This window comes from Homarus americanus, unplaced genomic scaffold (genome assembly GCF_018991925.1).
Source record: "Homarus americanus isolate GMGI-L3 unplaced genomic scaffold, GMGI_Hamer_2.0 scaffold41887, whole genome shotgun sequence".
NCBI classification, from domain to species: domain Eukaryota; kingdom Metazoa; phylum Arthropoda; class Malacostraca; order Decapoda; family Nephropidae; genus Homarus; species Homarus americanus.
The window spans coordinates 182,501-207,998 of record NW_024750135.1 but is presented as its reverse complement, the minus strand read 5'-3'; the positions used below and the strand labels follow the sequence as shown (position 1 = coordinate 207,998).

General features: G+C 47.3%; 1 protein-coding gene across 1 annotated transcript in view; it reads right to left on the bottom strand.

Annotated features, from left to right (window-relative positions):
• Positions 1-6,173: 6,173 nt before the first annotated feature.
• Positions 6,174-25,498, bottom strand: part of LOC121854002 (extensin-like) — a 49,288-nt gene continuing 29,963 nt past the window's right edge. The window contains exon 2 of the mRNA XM_042348389.1: positions 6,174-7,080. Coding sequence (XP_042204323.1) covers positions 6,174-7,080 — 907 coding nt within the window. The remainder of the gene's footprint in view (positions 7,081-25,498) is intronic.

Genomic DNA, 25,498 nt, shown 5'->3' with positions numbered 1-25,498 from the left:
ACCCCTACACTAACACACCCCTACATCCTCACAGACACTACACCTAACACACCTACACCCTAACACACCCCTACACCTCACAGACACTACACCTACAGCACTACACACCTAACACACATACACCTCACACACACCCCTACACACCCCACATCCTCACACCCCTACCTCACACACCCTTACACCCTCACACACACACACCTCATACACACCCCTACATCCTCACACACACCTACACCCTCACACACACCCCTACACCCTCACACACCCCTACACCCTCACACACCCCTACACCCTCACACCACACCCCTACACCCTAACACACCCCTACACCTCACACACCCCTACATCCTCCACACACACTACATCCTCCACACACCCCTACACCCTCACACACACCCTTACACCCTCACACACACCTACTCACACACACACCCTACACCCTCACACACACCCCTACACCGCCTCACACACCCATACACCCTCACACCCCTACACCCTCACACACACCCTACACCCTCACACACACCCCTACACCCTCACACACACACACCCCTACATCCTCACACACCCCTACACCTCACACACACACCCCTACACCCTCACACACACCCATACACCCTCACACACACTTTCACCCTCACACTTTCACACCCTCACCCTACACCCTCACACACCCCCTACATCCTCACACCCCATTCTCCACCCATACCTCACACACCTACATCCTCCACACACACCTACACCTCACACACCCTGTTCACACACACCCTACGCCTCACACACTGTCACCCTCACGCACACCCCTACACCTCACACACACACCCCTACACCTCACTACACCTCCACTACACCCTCACACGCTCCTACACCCTCACACACACTCCCTACACCCTCACCCACACCACGCACAGCCTACGCCTCACACACACACCCTACACCCTCACCTTCCTACACCTCACACCCACACACCTCGCCTCCACCTCCTGCCCTCCACACACCCTACACCCCACACCTAGCCCTACACCCTCACCACACACCCTACACCCTCACACCCCTCCTACACCCTCCACCACACACCCTACACCCTCACCACACACCTACACCCTCACACCCTCACCTCACACACACACACACCTCACCCTACACCCTCACACACACACACCTCACACACACACACACACACCCCTACACCCTCACACACACACACCCCTACACTGCACCTCACACACACCCCTACACTCTCACACACCTCACACCTCTACACCCTCACACCCCTGCCCTCACACACCCTACACCTTCACACACACCCCACCTTCACACACTACACGCTTCACACACACACTTATCCCTACACCCCACACCCCTACACCCTCCTTCACCCTCACACACCTACATCCTCACACACCCCTACACCCCTCACACACCCACCCTCACACACACCCCTACACCTCACACCCCACCCTCACACACCCCTACACACACCCCTACATCCTCCACACACACCCTACACCCTCACACACCTACACCCTCACACCACACCCCTACACCCTCACACCACACCCCTACACCCTCACACGCACACCCCCTACACCCTCACACACACACACACACACACACACACACACACACACCGGCTCCTACTACCACCTGAGATCCCTTGTCCGAGGTGCTGTTCGACACCACAACAGCCCATACGTGCACAGGCAGTCGCTATAAGAACAGCCCAGTCCCAACCATTGTTATAAAATTATCAATAACTTGTAATAAATCAATTATTCACTCCCAGTAAACTGCTCCTTACACTATCACTATATTTGAAATGAACTGTAGTTTGAGCTTTTCCCCATCTAGTTATTATGTCTTATTTGTGTCACTTATGTTACTTGTATATTATTGTAATTCAACATTCCCAAATATGTAACTGTATTTTCAGCCTTCTGGCTGCTAAACTCTTTCAATAAACCGTTAATTATTATTATTATTATTACACACACACCCTACACTTTCACACACACCTCACCCTCACACACACCCTGCCTACACCTCACACCCTTTCACCCTCACACCCCTACGCCTCACACACCCCTACACCCTCACACACACCCTACACCTTCACACCTACACCCTCACACCACACCCTACACCTCACACACACACCCTACACCTCACACACACCCCTACACCCTCACACACACCCCTACACCTCACACCCCACACCCTCACACACACCCCCTACATCCTCACCCCCTACACCCTCACACACCCCTACACCCTCACACACACCCTACACCCTCACACCCCTACACCCTCACCGCACCTACACCCTCACCCCACACCCCTACACCTCACACACTACACCTCACACACACCTACACCCCTCACACACACCCCTACACCTCCACACTACACCCTCACACACACCTACACCCTCACACACCCCCTACACCCTCACACACACCCCTACACCCTCACACACCCCTACACCCTCACACACACCCTACACCTCACACGCTACACACACCCCTGCACCTAACACACACCTCACACCCCAACACCTAACACACACACACACACACACACACACACACACAGACACACCCCTACACAAACACACACCTCACCATCACACACACACACACACACACACACACACACACACACACACACATAACTCACTCCTTCCTTCTGACCATCACATATAACTAAGAGCCTATACTATGCAACCTAGGAGAGAGGAGAGAGAGAGAGAGAGAGAGAGGCATGCAGAAGTGACCTGAAGATTCTCATAAAGCTTTTTGGGGGGGGTATAAATGACGAATTCTGGGATACATGATTCCTTTATCGTCAGATTTTTCTGGGTGACGGAGTATAAGATCTACCTTAGTGATCTGACCGCTGCTAATGAGGAGCCATCCGTCGGAGACTCCAGACCTGCTTTAGTGGACAAGGCTAGACCGCTCTGTCGACATCCTCTTGAGGGGATTTTTTCCTCCGTCAGCACCGAGTTTCACGCACATGCCTCTTTTGGTGGTCAGGAAGACTCGACTCCTTACAGTGTTCCAGCAGTATTGTCTTTGGGTATATGCCTTGATGGTGAGGGAGGAGGGAGGAAGAGAGGGTAGGGGTGTGTGGGGGTGTTATAGGTGAAGGAAGCGAAGGATATGTATAACACCACAGAGGACAGGTGGGCGGCTGGGGAGAAGGAGGAGGAGAGGTGGGACCAGGAGAGAAGAGGAGGACCAGGAGGGAGGGGAGGGACCAGGAGGAGGAGAGGAGGGACCAGGAGGAGGAGGGACCAGGAGGAGAGGAGGGACCAGGAGGAGGAGAGGAGGGACCAGGAGGAGGAGGAGGGACCAGGAGGGAGGGAGGAGGGACCAGGAGGAGAGGAGGGACCAGGAGGAGGAGGACCAGGAGGAGAGGGACCAGGAGGAGAGAGGAGGGACCAGGAGGAGGAGGAGGGACCAGGAGGAGGAGGAGGACCAGGAGGAGAGGAGGGACAGGAGGAGAAGAGGAGGACCAGGAGGAAGAGGAGGGACCAGGAGGAGGAGGACCAGGAGGAGGGACCAGGAGGAGAAGAGGAGGGACCAGTTGGAGGAGAGGAGGACCAGGATTGGAGGAAGGAGGACCAGTTGGAGGAGAGGAGGACCAGGAGGAGGAGAGGAGGGACCAGGAGGGAGAAAGAGGAGGACCAGGTGGAGGAGGACCACCAAGAGGAGGAGAGGACAAGGAGGAGGACTCAGGTAGCGATGTATACACGGGTGTCTGCTGCAGTATAAAATGTCACAGAACCTTGTTTTTTCATGGGTGAGAGAGAGAGAGAGAGAGAGAGAGAGAGAGAGAGAGTACCTGTGATCAGCTCTCTGGCAGGGGTACCTTCAGTGAAATATTCCGTGTAGGTACTCTCAATCTACCTCACCTGGCGGGTCCGCTGCTGTGTGTTGCTCCTGAGGTCGGGGGTCAAGAGTTCACTCCCGCCCAAAATGAAACAGCATCGACCCCAAATGAGATACAACTTGGTCAGGGTAAGTCAGTTCGGAGACTCATTCCCGTGACTCGGTTTCGCCACGGGGAGTGAACTTTGGTCCCCGGTTGTACATCATTAAGTGTAGCGACGCTTACAGCTCACACAGGTGTACTTGTATGTTGCTGACAGTGGAGTATGTTGTATGTTGCTGACAGCGGTGCAATGTTGCCAACACAGGTGTATATTGTATGTTGCTGACAGTGGTGTATGTTTCTGGCCTTCATAATGAGGTGTGGCAAGACGGACACATTCCAACACCCTCCAACATTGTCAACACTTTAAATCAGCACAAAATCCGGATTGGCCAGACAAAAACTGAAACAAAACGATAATAAGAGACGAACGACTTCATAATATTAAATAACTCGTCTTGTACATTTACATGTATTCAATGACTTTAATATTATACACTTAGGTAGTTATTACTGTCCCATTGTGAGTTAGTTAATTTGTGTTTAATGTTCTTATATGAGGAAGATTTGGCGGCATTAGAGGTGACTGGTGATTAAGTCTTGGGTATTGATATGCCAGTTTTCAGTCCATACACACACACACACACACACACACACACACATACACATATTATGGCTCGTCTCTCATGGGTTACCTGAAGATTAAACACCCTAACGCTACCTGGTGGTGGTTTAGGTTAGGTTAGGTTAGGTTAGGTTAGGTTAGGTTAGGGTTAGGTTAGGTTGGTTGTACTAGATTAGGTTAGGTTAGGGTAAGTAAGAGTAGAATAGACTAGATTAGGTTTGGTTAGGTTAGGTTAGACTAGCTTTGGTTAGGGCAGGTTAGGCTAGACTAGATTTGGTTAGGTTAGGCTAGATTCAGTTAGGTTAGATTAAGGTTTGGTTAGACTAGATTTGGTTAGGGCAGGCTAAGGATTGGGTTTGGTTAGATTAGACTAGATTTGGTAATAGGTTAGGTTAAATTAAGTTAGCGTGGTTTAATCATCAAGCCGAAATAAACTGGGGGTGTGTAATCTTCAGGTGGATCCTCTCATATAATAGAGCCATCGAGGGAGTGAGTCTGGTAAGATTTTATGATCATTGTAATAGTTCCTGTCATAATAAATTACTATGAACTATACCCCGTGTTGTACTCATGGTATTAACTCAAGCCAACCATGAATATTCCCCCCTCTCACTCCTCTCCCCCCTCCCCCCACCCTCTCTCCCTCTCTCTCTCCCCCTCCCCTCTCTCCTCCCTCCCTCTCCTCTCCTTTATCTGATGAAATTTTAATGTTTGTGTTATTAAGGTGAACGAATATACCTGCCTTGGTGTCTGGACGAGGGAGAGGGTGGTGACAAGAGACGAAATATGGGGATTTTTTTTGTTTGGGGCGTAAACATAAATGTAAATACAAAACCTTAACCTGACCTGACCTGACCTGACCTGACCTAACCTAACCTAGCTACGGGGAATTTTTATATTTGTGGCTAAAAAAAAAAGATGAGATATTAAACCAAAACAAAAGATGAAAAAGCGAAAATATGGGGAACTTTTACACGTGACGCCTACAAAAACTCATTTATTAAGAGAAAACAAAAGTATTCAGAAGCTAAAATTGCAGGGAACTTTTATTTTTGTTGTTCTCCTCAAAAAAAAAAAGACTCATTAAGACAAAACAAAAGATGTGGTGACGAAAGGATTGGATGTCGTAAAAGGGGGGTGGGTGGGGGGATAAAGGCAGCTATAAGAGGATCAGACCCCCCGCGTGCGATGCTCCGCTGGGGTGTGACGGCCAGATTACACGCTCCTTATATTCACGCCGCCTTATCTATACACTCCTTGTTATGCAACTACCTGTAGGACCCAGGCAACATCAGAAACACTTGGCCTTCACCTGTATGAGTTAGGGAACCGCAGCAACACCTGTCTACGCACCAGCAAGAGCCAGGCAACACCTGTCCACACACCTGTAAGAACCAGGCAACAGTAGCAACACCTGTCTACACACCTGTAAGACCCAGGCAACACCTCTCTACACACCTGTAAGAGCCAGGCAACAGCAGCAACACCTGAATACACACCTGTAAGAGCCAGGCAACAGTTGCAACACCTAACCACACACTAGACCGTAGTGGTAGAATTATCTATATTCTACTGCTATAGATATAAAACAGAAGATCTATCTATCTATCTATCAGTGTGTGTGTAGCAAGACGTACGGTAGAGCCGGTAGCGTCGGACTCAGCTGGTAGATGACGCAAATGGAGAAGTCAGCCGCCGGTCCATTACTATGAGTGAGCATCTCTACCGGTTGTGGGCAGCGGTTGTAGGAGGTGATGGCGTGGGTCTTGATGGGTTGTGGGCAGCGGTTGTAGGAGGTGATGGCGTGGGTCTTGATGGGTTGTGGGCAGCGGTTGTAGGAGGTGATGGCGTGGGTCTTGATGGGTTGTGGGCTTGTAGGAGGTTGATGGTGGGTGATGGGTTGTGGGGCAGCGGTTGTAGGAGGTTGATGGCGTGGGTCTTGATGGGTTGTGGCGGCGATTGTAGGAGGTGATGGCGTGGGTCTTGATGGGTTGTGGGCAGCGGTTGTAGGAGGTTGATGGCGTGGGTCTTGATGGGTTGTGGGCAGTGGTTGTAGGAGGTTGATGGCGTGGGTCTTGATGGGTTGTGGGCAGCGGTTGTAGGAGGTTGATGGCGTGGGTCTTGGATGGGTTGTGGGGCAGCGGTTGTAGGAGGTGATGGCGTGGGTCTTGATGGGTTGTGGGCAGCGGTTGTAGGAGGTTGATGGCGTGGGTCTTGATGGGTTGTGGGCAGCGATTGTAGGAGGTGATGGCGTGGGTCTTGATGGGTTGTGGGCAGGTTGTAGGAGGTTGATGGCGTGGGTCTTGATGGGTTGTGGGCAGCGGTTGTAGGAGGTTGATGGCGTGGGTCTTGATGGGTTGTGGGCAGCGGTTGTAGGAGGTTGATGGCGTGGGTCTTGATGGGTTGTGGGTTGATTACTGAGTTGTGGTGTAGGGATAGTTGTGTTGTGGCGTAGTGGTGACTGGTCGTTGACGTACAGGTGGGCAGGGCGTTGTTGGGGTCGGGGTGAATCAGGGCTCCTGGGTGAGTTGGGGGCGGGTCAGGGCAGGGCAGGGCAGGGTAGGGTAAGGGAGGGTTGAATGCTCCTGGGTGGTGTATATCAGAGAATGGTTGAGGTTTACACCGTACCTCCCGCTGGGTCCTGAGATGACCCCACCACCGACCGCATCAACACACATTATATATTGGTCAGATCTATACATCACACACACACACACACACACACACTCTCTCTCTCTCTCTCTCTCTCTCTCTCTCTCTCTCTCTCTCTCTCTCTCTCTCTCTCTCTCTCTCTCTCTCTCTCTCTCTCTCTCTCTCTCTCTCTCTCTGTATACGGTACAGGTACAGTGACGCTCCCTGTTGTGACGCTGTACCCCAGGAATAACTTGCCCACAAACACTAAGTAAACACCGGTGGTAATACTAGTTTTTACAGTAGCCATTAAGGAGATAATGGGTGTATTACATAATAGAGAAACAAGATTATTATGCGTTAAAGTTTGTTAATACCTGTTCATTTTTATCACACCTGTTGAAGTTTATTAATGAACGCAGGTGTGTGACGGTAATATACACACACACACACACACACACCAAAGTTTATGTGAATATTGTGTGAAATCTATCGCATCATTATCACTTATTAGTATTTATTTACGAGTCCAAAGAAAAGAATATTTACTTCCGCTTTGATATTCCTTCGTCAAGATATAGTTGTTGAATATTAGTAAGAATATTAACTTGTGGCCTGCATGTTAAACAGGAGAGGGGGAGGGGGAATATGACATCTTAATTGAATTTATTGTACAGTTTACCACCATTAGTGTACACCGTCTGGGGATGTATACGAGACTAAAGGTAAAGAGTATATGGTAGTGAAGATGTGTCTTAATTAACCTGTGCTTTATTCTCTGGTCTGGGAGTTTGACGTGTGTTATATGCATAGGTCATTATTATATCAGGTTTAATTTGAGTTCCTGTTTGGTCGTGTGGGTGTTACTGGTGATAGTGTTGTCATTATTTGTGTTGATGATAATACTAGTGTTGTCAGCTGATAGTATAGTGTTGTCAGCTTAGAGTATAGTGTTGTCAGTATACCCAGTGTTGTCATTACTTTTTTTGGACTAGTGTTGTCAGTGTACCCAAAAAAAAACGTTTTACAGATCACTAGAAGATTAACTCCCAACTTATTTCAACTATGATTAAACACCTCAAAGTTACCTTAGGGGTTTAGGTTAGGTTAATGACAGGGTGGTTAATCTTCAGGTGATTTACATTATGATTTTCCTTAGGTTGCCATGTTATTGACCCAGCTGCCAGACTCGGTGTTCCTTCTTGAATGGTTTTTAAACTGTGGGGCGTCGCTGAGCTTTATACAACCACTAGCAACGTTCACCTCCACTCATGTGTATAAGGTGAATGTTGTTGGGACTGGCTTTGGGTCACCTGAAGATTAAGCCCTATAGCTTATTTTACATTTTGGTTTATCATCCTAACGTTAACCCGTAGTTAGAGCGGGCCGGGGGGGCGTAGTGAAGAACCCCTTTTGTTTATATACTGTATTAATATTGAAGCAGTTTATTTAGCCAGAACACAGATACAGAGTCGATAACAATAACAATATTAACATGACTGAGCCAGTTGAGAGGCTGAGCTCTCCTGTAGGCACCTGATATATACAGTACATTTATCTCAAGGAAGTATTATGTAACATTTAGTATCATCTGGAATAGTACAATAACATGGTGGTAATAAGAACATCTCAGAATATTACCACGATTATCACTTCGATATTTGTATTTATTTTATTTATTTTTTTACATTATATTATACTTATATACATACTTTACAGTGGAGTTGATATACATAAATATGATAAGGGAGGGAAGCAGTACAACACGGGTTGTATTTTAAGGTGGAACAAGAGGACAGAACTGTCAGTATTATGTCTAGTTGGCAAATATATTTATTGCAATGGTAGTTTCTGTCTATCTACATTAATTTTTTTTATACAACGGTTTTGGCGGTACGATAAGAGTGCCGGGGTGCAGTGAGGAACCCGTGATGTGAGAGGGCCGGGGGTGAACATAAGAATGAAGGAAACTGCAGCGGGCCAATTGGCCCACTCTGGGCACTCCCGTTTACACCCAACCCCTATCGCTCATATATCCATCCAACCTATGTTTGAAGCTACCCAGCGTATTCGAGTTAATGATGATGTTTGGTAACTTGCTTCACTCATCCACTACTCTGTTTCCATACCAATGTTTACCTATCTCGCGCCTAAATCTAAGTTTGTCTAATTTAAAACCATTGTTACGAGTTCGCTCCTGGTTGGATAGTTTGAGTACCTTTGTCACCTTTGTTTAGCCCTGACTTCCATTTATATACCTCGATCATATCGCCCCGTCTCTCGAGGGAGTGCAAATTAAGATGCTGAGTAAGTGAGGAAGCTTGTGAAGTGTGTGTTGGTCAAGAGCATGGGGATGAATAATTCTGTCGAGTCAGTCAGTCAGTCACTCAGCCAGTCACTCGACCAGTCAGTCAAAAACACATCACCGTCACGCCATCATCGTTGACTTCTAACCTGTCATAGGAAATGTGACATCCATCCGCATATCCTGGCGAAGATGGACCTCGTTAAGCGGGGACAAACGACCAATAAACGAAAAGAGAGAGAAAAAACGCATTAATTAACGAGGTCATTTTATTTCTACGCTGTCACTTAGTTGTTTATACGAGAAAAGGAGGGAAAGAAATACTACTTCCGGCGTGATAATGTTGGAAGAGATCTGTATACACGCTAAGCTGGGGAAAGGAGAGTGGGGAGGGGAAGGGGTGGTGGGGAGGGGAAGGGGACTCAGGTGGCTAAGGTCTTTATTACCTCGCCTGTAGAGATGGGGAGATAATGAGGAAGAGAGGAAGAGTTCAGAGAGAGAATATAAACAGTGATAGAAGGTAAAAAGAGAGTGTGAGAGAGACTGGAGAAAACACGAGAGGAAAATCTCTCTCTCTCTCTCTCTCTCTCTCTCTCTCTCTCTCTCTCTCTCTCTCTCTCTCTCTCTCTCTCTCTCTCTCTCTCCGGCGCCACACACCTCCTTGCCGAGTCAGCAGTATGCCGTCGACATATCACACCTCCCCCGATTCAAGACTGGCTCCCCTGTGTGACGCTAATTCCCACATCATAAACCTAACCTAACCTAACCTGACCTGACCGAATCTAACCTAACCGAGTCTAGCCTAACCTAACCTGACCGAATCTAACCTAACCGAGTCTAGGCTAACCTAAACTAACCCAACTCAACTGAACCCAACCGTACTTAACCTAAAAATATCGTTCACAGTGGCTATAAGTCTAAGGGATCAAGTCGGTCAGTCAGTCAGTCAGTCGGTCGGTCGGTCAGTCGGTCAGTCGGTCGGTCGGTCGGTCAGTCAGTCAGTCAGTAGGATGACTTATTTTTCCTAGTGGGAGACAAGACAGTGATATACCACCATTAACACACACACACACACTTCAGTATTATGTCAACAAACTCTCCGACTTTAGTGTGTGTTTGTTGCTGGTGCACGAAAGAGTCGAAGTGCACTGCCTTAGTGTGCACCACCGGTAGCGTTTGTATCTGTCGTAAGGGGAGGGGGTGTGGGTGTTGGGGAGGGGGTGGTGTTGGGGTATGGATGTTGGGGTGTGGGTGTTGGGAGGGTGTAGCGTTGGGAGGTGTGGGTGTTGGGGGTGTGGTATTAGGGGAGGGTGTGGTGTTGGGGAGGGTGTGTGGTGTTGGGGAGGGTGTGGTGTTGGTGTGGGTGGGGAGGGTGTTGGGGAGGGTGTGGGTGTTGGGGAGGGTGTGGTGTTGGGGAGGGGGTGTGGTGTTGGTGAGGGGGTGTGGTGTTGGGGGAGGGAAGGGAAGGGGTGTAGGTGGGTGTTGCGTCACTAGAGGAGGAAGGTCAGCCAATATGTCTCCGCTGACGAGGTGTGAGGAAGTGTGGCCTCGTGTTTGGCGTCAGCTAGCGAGAGTGATGAGTTGTGTATGTGAGCGAGGATAGACTTGACCCACTCCCATCACACTACCGGCCCACCACACTACCGGTCCACCACACTACCGGCCCACCACACTACCGGCCCACCACACTACCGGTCCACCACACTACCGCCGGTCCACCAACATAACCACAATTTAATACCTCTATCTGAGAACTGCTGGTGCTGTTGGTACTACTTAACTCTTACTTAGAATCAGTTTAAGGCTTCACTTCACGGGATTAGCGGGCCAACTTTAATTATATTACCTGGAGCTAACATTTATACCACTACCTCGTTAAGTGAGAGCTAAGGAAATGGCGCTTTGGTGTATTAAGATGCACACATTGTAAATCATACTCGCTGATACACCCGGTCCCATTATACATCACCTGCGTCATTATGCTCACCTGCGTCATTATGCTCACCTGCGTCATTATACTCACCTGCGTCATTATACTCACCTGTGTCTTTCTGCTCACCTGCGTCATTATGCTCACCTGCGTCATTATACTCACCTGCGTCATTATGCTCACCTGTGTCTATACTCACCTGTGTCACTTCACTTAAATGACCAGGTGTACAAACAATATACATAGACAGTACAGGTATACAAACAATATAAGCAGACAGTACAGGTATACAAACAAGGGTAAACAATAAACCAATTTAATAAATACCAACATGACATCAACAAAGACACACTCGACATAAACAATCACTCAGGAACCACCGTTTAAGTCATCATCACAACCCTGAACTAGTTAAAGAGGTCAATTTGGGCCATTTTCACCCACTAATAAATGAAAACAAGTTCATCTAGTGTGTGTGTGTGTGTGTGTGTGTGTGTAAAATATCTCAACAGTCCACGTTAACAATTTCAATTTACAGACAAATGAAAGCGAATACATTTAAGTCCGGGCGTGTTTGAAGGTTGTCTTAGAGAAATACACACACACACACACACACACACACAATACCTTAACTTATTTTCCTGTAGATGGGGTGGTGGGGGGGGGGTGTATGTTTTGCGTTATAACATCAACATTATCATCGGTTATTGTGCGCGGTCGGTGTGGTTAGATCTCCCTCCCACAGGTACATAGGACGATTTTGCTTCCTGCCCCCAAACATTCACATCTGCAGGAGAATAGGGTTAAGGTACTAGGTGGTTTTTTTGGGGGCATATATGTTATTCAGTAGCAGCTGAGGTGGACAATTGGAGAAGTCGTATCCCTTTGTTATCCGTGAGTTGTAATTATGATGTGCAAAGTAAACCAGTTCCCCGGATGTGTGTGTGTGTGTGTGTGTGTGTGTGTGTGTGTGTGTGTGTGTGTGTGTGTGACAGAGAGGGAAGACGTTACTCAGTGTCCAGAGAGACGAATTACCTGAGTTGATTATTATTATGTTAATTGGTAACCACTTATAGGTAACTCTTTCACGGGGCGATTTTATTGTGTTTTAGGAGTGAGGTGGATCTGTGTTTGACATTTTTTCTCTCTCCTTCTCTCCCTTATGCACCTTCTTCTTCTTCTTCTTCTTCTTTCTATTTTTTTAATTCTCTCTACCCCCACCCACCCCCCTCCCTCCCCACACCTGGCCGGGGATAATCCTTCACCTCACTAACAGGAAACTATCATAAGTGATGTTATTATACAATGTTAATGATGTTTTTACCGCGGTAATGACGTACTTAAATCCCACACACACACACACACATACACACACACACACACACCACCTTGTATCATACCCACTACATGCCAAGTAATACTTTGTTTCATTAATGTATTTCTCAATGATATCAGAAACAGTTAAAGAATATTTAGCATTAAACTCAATTAACAATCATCATTAAGGGTAAAATATAATAATTCAATGTAATGTGTTTAATGGTTGTGTACCCATTCGTTTATTATTATTATTATTATTATTATTATTATTATTATTATTGTTGTTGTTGTTGTTAGTGATGGTAGTAGAATAAGACGATTACGGTATCAGCAAGAGGTCACTATGGCAACAAGGGGGAGGGGAGGGGTAGTGGGGAGGGGGTTTGGGGGTAGGGGGATAGTGAGTGAGGGGAAGGGAGTGGTGAGGGAGGGGGATGATAGACCCCCTGGGGCGGCTCAAACATGTCAGCTTCCGGTCAGTGTAATGATGCCGGTAAGCCACTTCCGGTGACCCTACCCAACCCTACCCTACCCTCCCCTCCCCTCCCCTACCCTCCCCTCCCCTATCATCCCCTTCCATCCCCTCCCCAACCCTGCCCTATCCTACTCTACCTGCCCTCCTCTCTCTTGCTACTCCCTACTGCCCACCACCCCTCCCCCCTCCCCTTCCTCCTTCCCTCCCTCCCTAATCATTCAAGGTAATATCATCGTCGCTGATAGATTAGTTTGTCTGTTTTTAAGAATGCCAATCAATTTTAGGAGTCAGAGGCTCTCAAAAATGTACATATATTAAAAAAAAAATGCGGATGTGTGTGTGTGTGTACATTGTCTTTTTTAATTTATAATGTAATTCGGAACACGATTACAGCTTCCACATTGTCGTTACAGGTAAACATAGCCAGTAAAGATACACATAGGCGATACAGATACACTTTACCGGTACAACAACACATGCAGGTACACATAGTCGGTACAAGTACACATTGACGGTACATTACAAGTACAGGTAGACGGGGATATGTTAATATACAGAACATAATGGTATATAATTTTATAGCCCAGGATATACGAATTAATCCATTCACGAAACGGCATTTTTATTACCAAAATGCCAAACACTCCCTCCTCCCCCCCTCCCCCCCCTTGTTGGCGTTCTTGTAAGGTGATGTTTGTCTCGCTAGATAGATCCGGATTTGTTGTTATTTTTGGAAAGTGTGTTTATATATAATATCGACAGTGTGGGAGTTAGTAATTATAGGGTCATTAAGTCTATAATTACCAACAGGTGTAATAAAATCAATTAATGGTTTTAATTAACAAATCGTCAGGTAAATATAACACGTAATAAATTTTCTCACCTGGCATGATATTTAATTTTTACCTCACCTCGTCCTGGTCTCATCCTCCCATCCTCCTCACAGCTCCCATCATCCTCTCAGCTCCCATCATCCTCTCAGCTCCCATCATCCTCTCAGCTCCCATCATCCTCTCAGCTCCATCATCCTCTCAGCTCCATCATCCTCTCACCATCATCCTCTCAGCTCCCATCATCCTCTCAGCTCCCATCATCCTCTCAGCTCCATCATCCTCTCAGCTCCCATCATCCTCTCAGCTCCATCATCCTCTCAGCTCCCATCATCCTCTCAGCTCCATCTACCCATCCTACCACACCTCATTTGTCGACATACAGGCGTATACTCCAGCAGGTAACCCTCCCCCAGTGCTCCAGCAGGTAACCTCCCTCCCCAGTATACTCCAGCAGGTAACCCTCCCTCCCCAGTATACTCCAGCAGGTAACCCTCCCCTCCCCAGTATACTCCAGCAGGTAACCCTCCCCTCCCAAGTATACTCCAGCAAGTACCCTCCCCTCCCCAGTATACCTCAGCAGGTAACCCTCCCTCCCCAGTATCTCCAAGGTAACCCTCCCCTCCCCAGTATACTCCAGCAGGTAACCCTCCTCCCAGTATACTCAGCAGGTAACCCTCCCCTCCCAGTATACTCCAGCAAGTAACCTCCCTCCCCATACTCCAGCAGGTAACCCTCCCTCCCCGATACTCCAGCAGGTACCCTCCTCCCAGTATACTCCAGCAGGTAACCCTCCTCCCCAGTATACTCCCAGCAAGTAACCCTCCCCTCCCAGTATACTCCAGCAGGTAACCCTCCTCCCCAGTATACTCCAGCAGTAACCCTCCTCCCAGTATACTCCAGCAGGTAACCCTCCCCTCCCAGTATACTCAGCAGGTAACCCCCCAGTATGCTCCAGCAGGTAACCCCAATGTCTCCAGCAGGTAACCTCCCTCCCCAGTATACTCAGCAGGTAACCCTCCCCTCCCCAGTATGCTCCAGCAGGTAACCCTCCCTCCCCAGTATACTCCAGCAGGTAACCCTCCTCCCCAGTATACTCAGCAGGTAACCCTCCTCCCCAGTATCTCCAGCAGGTAACCCTCCCCTCCCCAGTATACTCAGCAGGTAACCCTCCCCTCCCAGTATCTCCAGCAGGTAACCCTCCCCTCCCCAGTATACTCAGCAGGTAACCCTCCCTCCCCAGTACTCCAGCAGTAACCCCCAGTAATCCAGCAGGTAACCCCAGTATACTCCAGCAGGTAACCCTCCCCTCCCAGTATTCTCCAGCAGGTAACCTCCCCTCCCAGTATACTCCAGCAGTAACCCTCCCCTCCCAGTATCTCCAGCAGGTAACCTCCCCTCCCCAGTATACTCCAGCAGGTAACACTCCCCTCCCAGTATACTCCAGCAGGTAACCTCCCTCCCCAGTATACTCCAGCAGGTAACCCTCCCTCCCCAGTATACTCAGCAGGTAACCTCCCCTCCCAATGTCTCCAGCAGGTAACCCTCCCCTCCCCAGTATACTCCAGCAGGTAACCCTCCCTCCCAGTATACTCCAGCATGTCCCTCCCCAGTATACTCCAGCAAACCCTCCTCCCCAGTATACTCCAGCAGGTAACCTCCCCTCCCAATGCTCTCCAGCAGTAACCCTCCCCTCCCAGTATACTCCAGCAGGTAACCCTCCCTCCCCAGTATACTCCAGCAGGTAACCCTCCTCTCCCAGTATACTCCAGCAGGTAACCCTCCCCTCCCCAGTATACTCCAGCAGGTAACCTCCCTCCCCCAGTATACTCCAGCAGGTAACCCTCCCTCCCATGTCTCCAGGTGACCCTCCCTCCCCAGTATACTCCGGCAGGTAACCTCCTCCCAGTATACTCCAGCAGGTAACCCCCAGTATGCTCCAGCAGGTAACCCCCCAGTATGCTCCAGCAGGTAACCCTCCCCAGTATACTCCAGCAGTAACCCCCAGCAGGTTCAGTGAGGTAATCCCCTTCCCCAACTCATCACATAAAGTACACGTTTATGGCAGTAATATTGGATCACCTGAAGATTAACCCCACTACCTTGTTTAACCTTTAAGATTAACTACCCTCACGCTAACTTCTTCTTCCTGAAGTTAGCATTGAGGTGAAATAACTAGGGAAGGAGGTAAGAAGAATGAAGGAAGGAAGGGGAAGGTGAGGGAAGGGGAAGGAAAGGGGTTGGCCGGTGTCGAATCTTGAGGTGGGCCGCGACTCCCAATATCAGGGAACAGTACCTTGGGGGCCACGTAATCAGATGATGAGATCAGGCAAGACTTAATAATGGATTCATAAAGTCTGCTGGGTTTGGGGCCTTCGATATGAGAGAGAGACATGTAAAGTTAATTTCATGGATATTTATGTTATTCCTTCGTTATTTTTTTTTATACATAGTTTTTATCTTCGTTTTCTCTCCTTCGTTCATATTATTATTATTATTATTATTATTATTATTATTATTATTATTATTATTATTATTATTATTATTATTATTGCTGTTGTTCTTTGATACATTTAATTGAGGCTCTCGTTCACCCCTCCCTTACTCATGTTCGACCGTCTCTCTCTCTCTCTCTCTCTCTCTCTCTCTCTCTCTCTCTCTCTCTCTCTCTCTCTCTCTCTCTCGTTCGTCTTCTCGTCCCCTCTTCTACTCCCCTTCCCCTCCCTATCTCCCGCCCCCTTACTTCCCCTCACACACGGTCAGGGCCTCACCTCCCTCTCCACCGCTTACGGGTAAATAGACAGCTAACAGGTCCCATATTGTTGAGCTCCAGGGCAGGGAAGGATGAGTGGAGGCGAGAGGAGGGTGTGGGAAGGAGGTGAGGGAGGATGAGAGGAGGTGTAGGAAGAGTGAGGAGGGAGATGAGAGGAGGGTGAAGGGGAAGACAGGAGGAGAGAGAGTGAGGAATATGTATAATAATATAATAATAATAATAATAATAATAATAATACAGACTTTATTAAACAGTACAGTTATGGACAAAATCCTGGACGCTACTTATGGATCGTGTAAGTAAGGGAGATTCACTTAAATGTTGTAGTAGAGGTTGATGTAAGTGTGTGGGGATATTTAAGTAATCGATGGCGTGGTCAGTTCGTGTTACTATTTCACTACCACACACACACACACACAGGTACAGCGGTTGACAGGGACCTTCTCAGTGAGGCGTGACGTCAGAAGACCCCACCAAGATGAGTAATGAACGACTAGTGACTTGCGGTGATAGCCAGTAGCGCCTCTAGCGGACGGGGGCACGACTACACGTCCTCAACTACATCTATGAGTGTCCCGTCTTGGTGTTACTACCACCCTATTGTGTTTACTGCTGAGAGAGAGTTATTAATTGTTATAAGTCGGTTCAATTTAGAGTTAACAATATTTCACACACACACACACACACATACCGTACATAGAGAGGTTGGCAGCATCATATTAATGTTTACAAGATGACGCGAACATTTCTGTTAAAATGGTCCTGATTTAACCCTTTTCTGTATGGAAGCAAAGGCGGTGTTTGAGTCTTTCACCACCCCTTACCTGCCCATGCCTCCTCCCCTTCCCCCTCCCTCCTCCCTCCTTCCCCTCCCTACTTCTACCTGCTTTCGTTCCTTCCCCCCTCCTCACCTACTCTTCTGCATTCCTCTCTCTCTCTCTCTCTCTCTCTCTCTCTCTCTCTCTCTCTCTCTCCCTTCACCCCTTCTTCTTCCCCCTCTCCTTCACCCCTTGCCTTCTTCTTCTCCCCTCCTCACCTCCCTTCTTCCCCCTCTCCTTTCCCTCCTCTCTTACCCCTCACCTTCTTCTTCCTCCCCCCTCTCGCCCTTGCCTTCTTCTTCCCCCCCTCTCCTTCACCCTTACCTTCTTTCCCCCTCTCCTTCACCTTGTCTTCTTCCCTCTCCTTCACCCTTACCTTCCCCCTCCCCTCTCCTTCACCTTACCTTCTTCTTCCCCCCTCTCCTTCACCTTATTTTTCTCCCCTCTCCTTCACCCCTTACCTTCTTCTTCCTCCTCTCCCACCCCTTACCTTCTTCTTCCTCCTCTCCCACCCCTTACCTTCTTCTTCTCCCCTCCCCCTTCACCCCTCACCTTCTTCCTCCCCCTCTTCACCCTTATTCTTCTTCCTCCTCCTCTTCCCCAGCGCACGACCACTCCTCCTCTCTCCTTTAGATAAATGAGGCGCAATGATTATAACATTTCCTTGGGCTGTGTAACTCTGCTTGATGGTGGAGTGTGGCCAAGGGGGAGTGACAGGTGAGTTCCCGACCATCACCACCACCTCCTCCTCTTCCTCCTCCACTACCTCATTCTTCTCCCCCCTCTTCCTCCTCCTCCTCTTCTTCCTCCTCCTCCTTATTTTATTTTTTCTTCATCTTTTTGTTGTTCTTCTATTTCTTTTTCGTGTGTTTTTCTCCTCCTCCTCCTCCTCCTCCCTTTACCTGCCTCTCTGGAATGTGTGGATAGAGGAGTGAAAAATTCCCAGGACCTCCCCTCTGTCCCTCATGAGTGGATTATTGGAGGAGTGACAGGAGTTTCTAGTGAGGGGCCTCCTTGTATGATATCTTCCTGGCCCTCAGAAGTGAATTTGTGAAAAACGCATCGAAAAAGTGATTAAAGACGAAACTGACCCAGATAACCTAACTAACCTAACCTAACCTAACCTAAAACAACGAAACTAGAGCAAGATTAGTAGAATAAACAGGAGTAGTGTTAACTTAATCTTGATAATATATATCGTATAGTTTTTTATATCCCTCGCCTGTGTCTCTCTTTGTGTGTCTACTGGGCTGTACACACCCACGTCTCCCAAAGGTGTTCTCAATACAACTAATTAGGTCCACCTGTGTTGCCCAATTCCACTTCATCAGTCACACACCTTGCCAGTAATTACAACAAGTCAAGGTATTAAGTATTTTTTGTATTTCTTCTTCACAGTTAATGCTCTTAAAATACTTCTAATTATATTCAAACTACAGTGACCTCCTGTAAAGAGTGCAGTAAAGTGTGTGTGTGTGTGTGTGTGTGTGTGTGTGTGTGTGTGTGTGTGTGTGTGTGTGTGTGTGAAAATATTGGTGCCTCAATAATTACATTTTCTCCAGATGATTAAACACCTTTTTATCACTGCTCAACACCAACCCAACCCAACCCAACCCAACCCAAACCCAACCCAACCCACAACTAACTCCCCAAGTAACGTCAGGTTGTCTTATCATCAGGTGAGAAATAAACTTAAGTTGGCTAATTCATGTAATCCCTTTATTTCTGTTCAGTAAATTAGGTGTTGTGGATACAGTCCGGCTCTCGTGCTAAGGTGGAAGAGGTTACAGCTGCTGTTGTCTGGGGGAGATTACCGTCCTGCTGTAATGGTCGGCAGTAATTGGCTGTTAGTGTTGTCGTGGATGTGTACCTGGTTTATTTTGGTGTGTGTGTGTTTGAGTTAGTGTTTTGCTTGTGCGTATGTATGTATGTATGTATCTATGTTCAGTATGTATGTATGTATGTGTATTCTCCATCTACGAAGAAAAAAGTAAATAATCCCTTAATTAAATAAATCCCCTAAAAAATATATAAATCCCCCGAGCAACTAAAAAAAATTAAAATAAATCTGTGAAAAAAATAATAAAATCTCGAGTCATTTGCATAAACGTTTCGCCCATTAAAGATTATTACAGCACCTTCACAATACAACGTGCAAGAACCGAAGTCATTATGTGAGGTGTTGAAGTCTAAAATATTTTCGGAAACGTAAGTGAGTGTGTGTGTGTGTGTGTGTGTGTGTGTGTGTGTGTGTGTGTGTGTGTGTGTGTGTGTGTGTGTGTGTGTGTTTAATGGTAGGAATTTCATTTCTTATGTGAGTCAGGCCACGGATTTTTAAGTACTTTTTTTACGCCTTTGATACTACTACTACTACTACTACTACTACTACTACTAGATGGTGGTGGTGACCTTTTTTTGGTGCTGGTTAAAGATTTTGGTGTTTCTTGTACGAAATGTGTGTGTACGAGAGAGAGAGAGAGAGAGAGAGAGAGAGAGAGACTCTCATTAAGAGATACAGCTGAAACAATACATATATGACATACATATTTTTAATTAGTTGGTCTCATTCTTTACACGTTACCTCCTACCCCCTTGCCTCTACCCCTTAACCCTACTCCCTCCCTTAACCCCTACTCCTTTCCCCATGCCTATACCTCGTTCCCCACCCCTACTCCCTCTCTACCCTCTACCCCCTTCCCTACCCCTACACCCACTTATACCCTTACCCTTAGTTGTACTCCACCCCCACTCCGGTAAATCCCTTAGCCCAGGTAAGCTATGGGGGTATAACCAGTATGAAGATCGGTGCTTTTACGTGTGTGTGTGTGTGTGTGTGTGTGCGTGTGTGTGCGTGGCCGTATGTGTGTGTGTGGTTGTATGTGTGTGTGTCATAAGTAGTATAAAGAGCTAACTCATTTCTCTAGTTTACCTTCACTTCACCCACACATAGAACCTTCCCCACACACAGAACCTTCCCCCCACACACAGAACCTTCCCCCACACACAGAACCTTCCCCCACGTAGAACCTTCCCCAGACAGAACCTTCCCCCACACACACAGAACCTTCCCCACATCCTTCCCCCACACAGAACCTTCCCCCACACACAGAACCTTCCACACAGAACCTTCCCCACACACAGAACTCCCCCACACACAGAACCTTCCCCACACACAGAACCTTCCCCCCACACACAGAACCTTCCCCCACACACAGAACTCCCCAGACAAACCTTCCCCCACACACAAGAACCTTCCCCACAAGAACCTTCCCCCAGAACCTTTCCCCACACACAGAACCTTCCCCCCACACACAGAACCTTCCCCAGACAAAACCTTCCCCCCACACACACAGAACCTTCCCCACATAGAACCTCCACACACAGAACCTTCTCCCCACACAAGAACCTCCCCCACACACAGAACCTTCCCCCCACACACAGAACCTTCCCCCACACATAGAGCCTTCCCCCACACAGAACCTTCCCCACACACAGAACCTTCCCCCCACACACAGAACCTTCCCCACACACAGAACCTTCCCCCCACACATAGAACCTTCCCCCACACACACAGAACCTTCCCCCACACATAGAACCTTCCCCCACATAGTCCCCACACACAGAACCTTCCCCACACACAGAACCTTCCCCACACACAGAACCCCCACATAGACCTCCCACATAGAACCTTTCCCCACACACAGAACCTTCCCCACACACAGAACCTTCCCCACACACAGAACCTTCTCCCCACACAGAACCTCCCACACACAGAACCTTCCCCACACACAGAACCTTTCCCCCACACACAGAAACCTTTCCCCCACACACAGAACCTTCCCCCACACACAGAACCTTCCCCCACACATAGAACCTTTCCACACACACAATCTCCCCCACACACATACAACCCCCCCCCACACACACACAAACCACCGTGAGAAAATTATTTACACCCTAATTACCTAATATACTTTTCTAATTGCTCTGCAGGTACAGTATATATACAAGTATATTAATCAACAGTTTGGTCAGGTGATGAGGCGTCTAATGAGAGGCGTAGTGTGATTAACCTTGAATTATTTTGAATTATCGGTAATTATCGGTAATTAGTGGTAGAATTGAAAGAGATCTGTTCAGTGTTATATGAATAATGTTGATAATAATACTGGTAATTATACTGGTAATTATATTTGTGATTATCGTTGCATCGTCCAATTATTTTCGGAATTATCGCTCACGATCTCTATCAAAATGGCGACCATCATATGTCAGGCGTTTAAAGGGCTCAGCCTCAGGTGTAGTTGGCTATAATTACCGGTGTATCAGTTGACTTGAGTGAAGCCTCGAAACGTGATTCATTACTGAGGTATCAAGAACTGTATGGAGCTTTGATATGCGGGTCTCCACTCTACAGTATATATAACTCAACGACTGAGTGAAGCTTCGAAGCTCAACTCTGGCCACGGGAGGTGAGGGGGAAGAGTGACCTAAGAAGACAAGTGGCAGTAAAGGGAGGGAAGGGTGGTGATGCAAGAGGGAAGGAGGGAGGTGATTCAAGAGGGAAGGAGGGAGGTGATGCAAGAGGGAAGGAGGGAGGTGATTCAAGAGGGAAGGAGGGAGGTGATGCAAGAGGGAAGGAGGGAGGTGTCTGCAAGAGGGAAGGAAGGGAGGTGATGCAAGGGAGGGAAGGAGGAGGGAGTGATCTGGAAGGAAGGAGGAGTGACAAGAGGAAGGAGGAGTGTCACAGAGGAGGAGTGATCTAGAGGGAAGGAGGGAGGTGATAAGAGGGAAGGAAGGAGGTGATCTATAGGAGGAAGGAGGAGAATATTCTAAGAGGAAGGAGGAGAGTGATCACAAGAGGGAAGGAGGGAGGTGATGCAAGAGGGAAGGAGGGAGGTGATGCGAGAGGGAAGGAAGGGAAAGAGGAAGGAGAGGCAGTATGGCTGACTCTCGACTGCTGCTGCCTCTCCTCCTCGACGGGGAGTCAGGAGGGTGGGGGAGAGAGAGGGAGGAAGGTGAGGTATAGTGTGGTAGGCTCTCACGAAGGCGTCACGTGTTGCCTCTCCTCCTGCTCGTGGCCGCCATTGTTTGTGTCCCTCTCTTGTCAAATGTGAGAACAAGGAACATGGAGGAGGGTGTCCACCTTCACCGCCAGTCAACCAGTTTCACAGCCAGCCAGCTATCTATCTATCTATCTATCTATCTATCTATCTATCTATCTATCCGTCACGTCTAAACATTTCACATTTAGCGAAATCATGTGATAGATCGATGCATTTAATCATGAAATTCATATTTACCTGACAGATTCGTTATGGTATTTTGTAATAAACATGAAATATATGAGAGTTTGTTAAAGTATATTGACCCCCCTACCACCCCCTCTCCTCCCCCCCTTTTTGGTAGTCACGTGACCAACATCCCCCACGGCCCCCAACAATGACAGCAGGGACAGGGACTCGCCTGCGCAATTGTACTAAATATGGCAGGACCAGCGCTGCCATTGTTTGTCCTGGTAATAGAATAATATCAGATTATTGGATCAATGGCAGGCTTCCGAGATCATATTGTTGAAGTAAAAGGTAACGGAGGGAAGAAGATATTACTGGCGGGTTGACGTTCACACGAGCATTAATTTGTTGAGGTTGTAGGGAACGTGGCGGAAGGCGTTCACTAGTGCACAAATTATACCCTGTTTATGTAAATAAGTTCCCGTGACATGTTGTATAATATTTTGTTATTGACATCGATTATTTACATGTAGTGACAGTAAAAGTTAATGGTGATTTACGGCCTTGTTATTCTAGGCCGGGGTGAAACACGTCCGGTTTTTAATTATAGTAAATTGTGTTATTAATAGTAATTGATATATTTTTATTTTATATTCATTCATTCTTGTGTATTTATATTCTCTGGTTTCTTCTTTTCTCTCTCTCTCTCTCTCCTTCCCTTTTATTCCCTCTGTCTCCTCCCTTTCCTGTCTATATCAGCCTCTTTTCTCTCCTTTCACCCCCCTCCCCTCACCTCTTCTTCCCCTCTTCTCCCCTCTCCGGTAACAGCCTCCTGCCTGGCCAGGATTTAACAGCATTAATGATGTGACGTTCCCACAGCTTACCTGTTATGACGCCCCGAGTGTATACCTGGTGGAGGGGTGAAGGGTGAGGAGGAGAGATATGATGGGAGATGGTGAGAGGAGAGGGGAGGAGATATATAATGGGACAGGGATGAGGGGGAGGGGGAGAGGGTGATGAGAGATGAGGGGGAGAAGGATGAGAGAAGAGATGAAAAGTGAGAGGGGAGGGGGCGAGGAGTGATTTAGGTAGTAGGAACACATTTGAAAAATAATAAAAATAATTAATTTCTTGTCTTTTTTTTCCGTCTCTCTTCTCTGATTTTACCCTCTCCTTCCCCTCTTTCCTTCTCACTCCCTCCCTCCCCTCTCTTCACTCCCCCTCCCTTGACTCTCATATAATGCTAAAGAACAAAAATAAAATAATATCCTCCATCGACCAGAACTTTAGGAATAAATTTATACCCTTATTTATTTTATTTGTATTTATTTATTTGTATGAAAATAAATAATTATATACAAAAAACTCATAGAACAAATTTAAAAAGAAAATCTTACTTTTTATATGATTCAGGGATTTTTTTTATTTATTTTTTTTAATCTATGGTTAAAACTATAATATATATTTTTTTAAATCTAGGACTCGTGGATTTTTTTTTTTTTTTAATCTAATTGGACCAATACCGCTGTTAAGGCCTTTGATGCCACCTAACGAACTGACGGAAAATATTAATGTGAGTTATTATATTTTAATCCCGTAAGACCATGACGGGTGTGTTCTGACGCCGAGAAGGTCAGTGTTATTAAGAGTACCACGAACAGGGTGTGTGTGTGTGTGTGTGTGCTGACCCATTGATATTTTTCAGCCTAACCAAACCTAATCTAACTTAACCTAACTCATCAGTATCTAACCTTACCGAACCTAATCTAACCTTAATAAAATTACCTTAAAATAGTTTAAGTTAGGTCAGGTCAGGTCAGGTCAGGTCATCTTATGTTGCAATGGCTCCCTCCCTCCCTTTCCTCACCCTCTCTTCCCCCATCCCCTCCTTCATACCCTATAACACTTCCTTTCCCTCCCTCCCCATGCCTTTCTCCCCCTTCTTACCTCCTCCTTCCCTCACCTCCCTCCCTTTATACCCTCCCTCCCCCTTCCCTTACCTCCCTCCTCTTCCCCCACCCCCCCCTCCCTTCCCTTCTCTCTCCCTCACCTTCCTTTTTACTCCCTCCCTTTCCTCACCCTCTCTTCCCACACCCCGTCCTTCCCTTCTCTCCTCCCCTTCCCCTTCCCTTACCCTCCCTCCCCTTTCCCATACCCCCCCTTCTCTCACACCCCCTCAACACAGTCAATGGCTACCGGACAAAAACATCGCAGGGGAGAATTTTTTTCCTGTTTTTCCTGTTTTTTTGTTTGTTTTTCATGTTAAAGTCTGTTTATATACGGCATGGATGACGTAATACTTCTGTTTACCGTTTGCTATTTCTGCTAATATATTTTTGAGTTTTGGTCAATTTAATTTTTTTTATTCTTTTTATTCATTTTTTTTCTGTTCATTATCTGTATGTGAGGCCAACGGTCAGTGTCTCCCTGTTGACTGTTTATATACGGGATGATAGACGACCTCAACCGTTTATATACGGGATGATGATGAACGACCTGAACCGTTTATATACGGCTCCTGTTGACCATTAGTACACAGGTCGTTGGAGGGCTGAGCTTGTACATAATTTTTGGTGTGTTTCTATAAATACTTTCCATTCATCTATTCAGTAGTTGGGGAG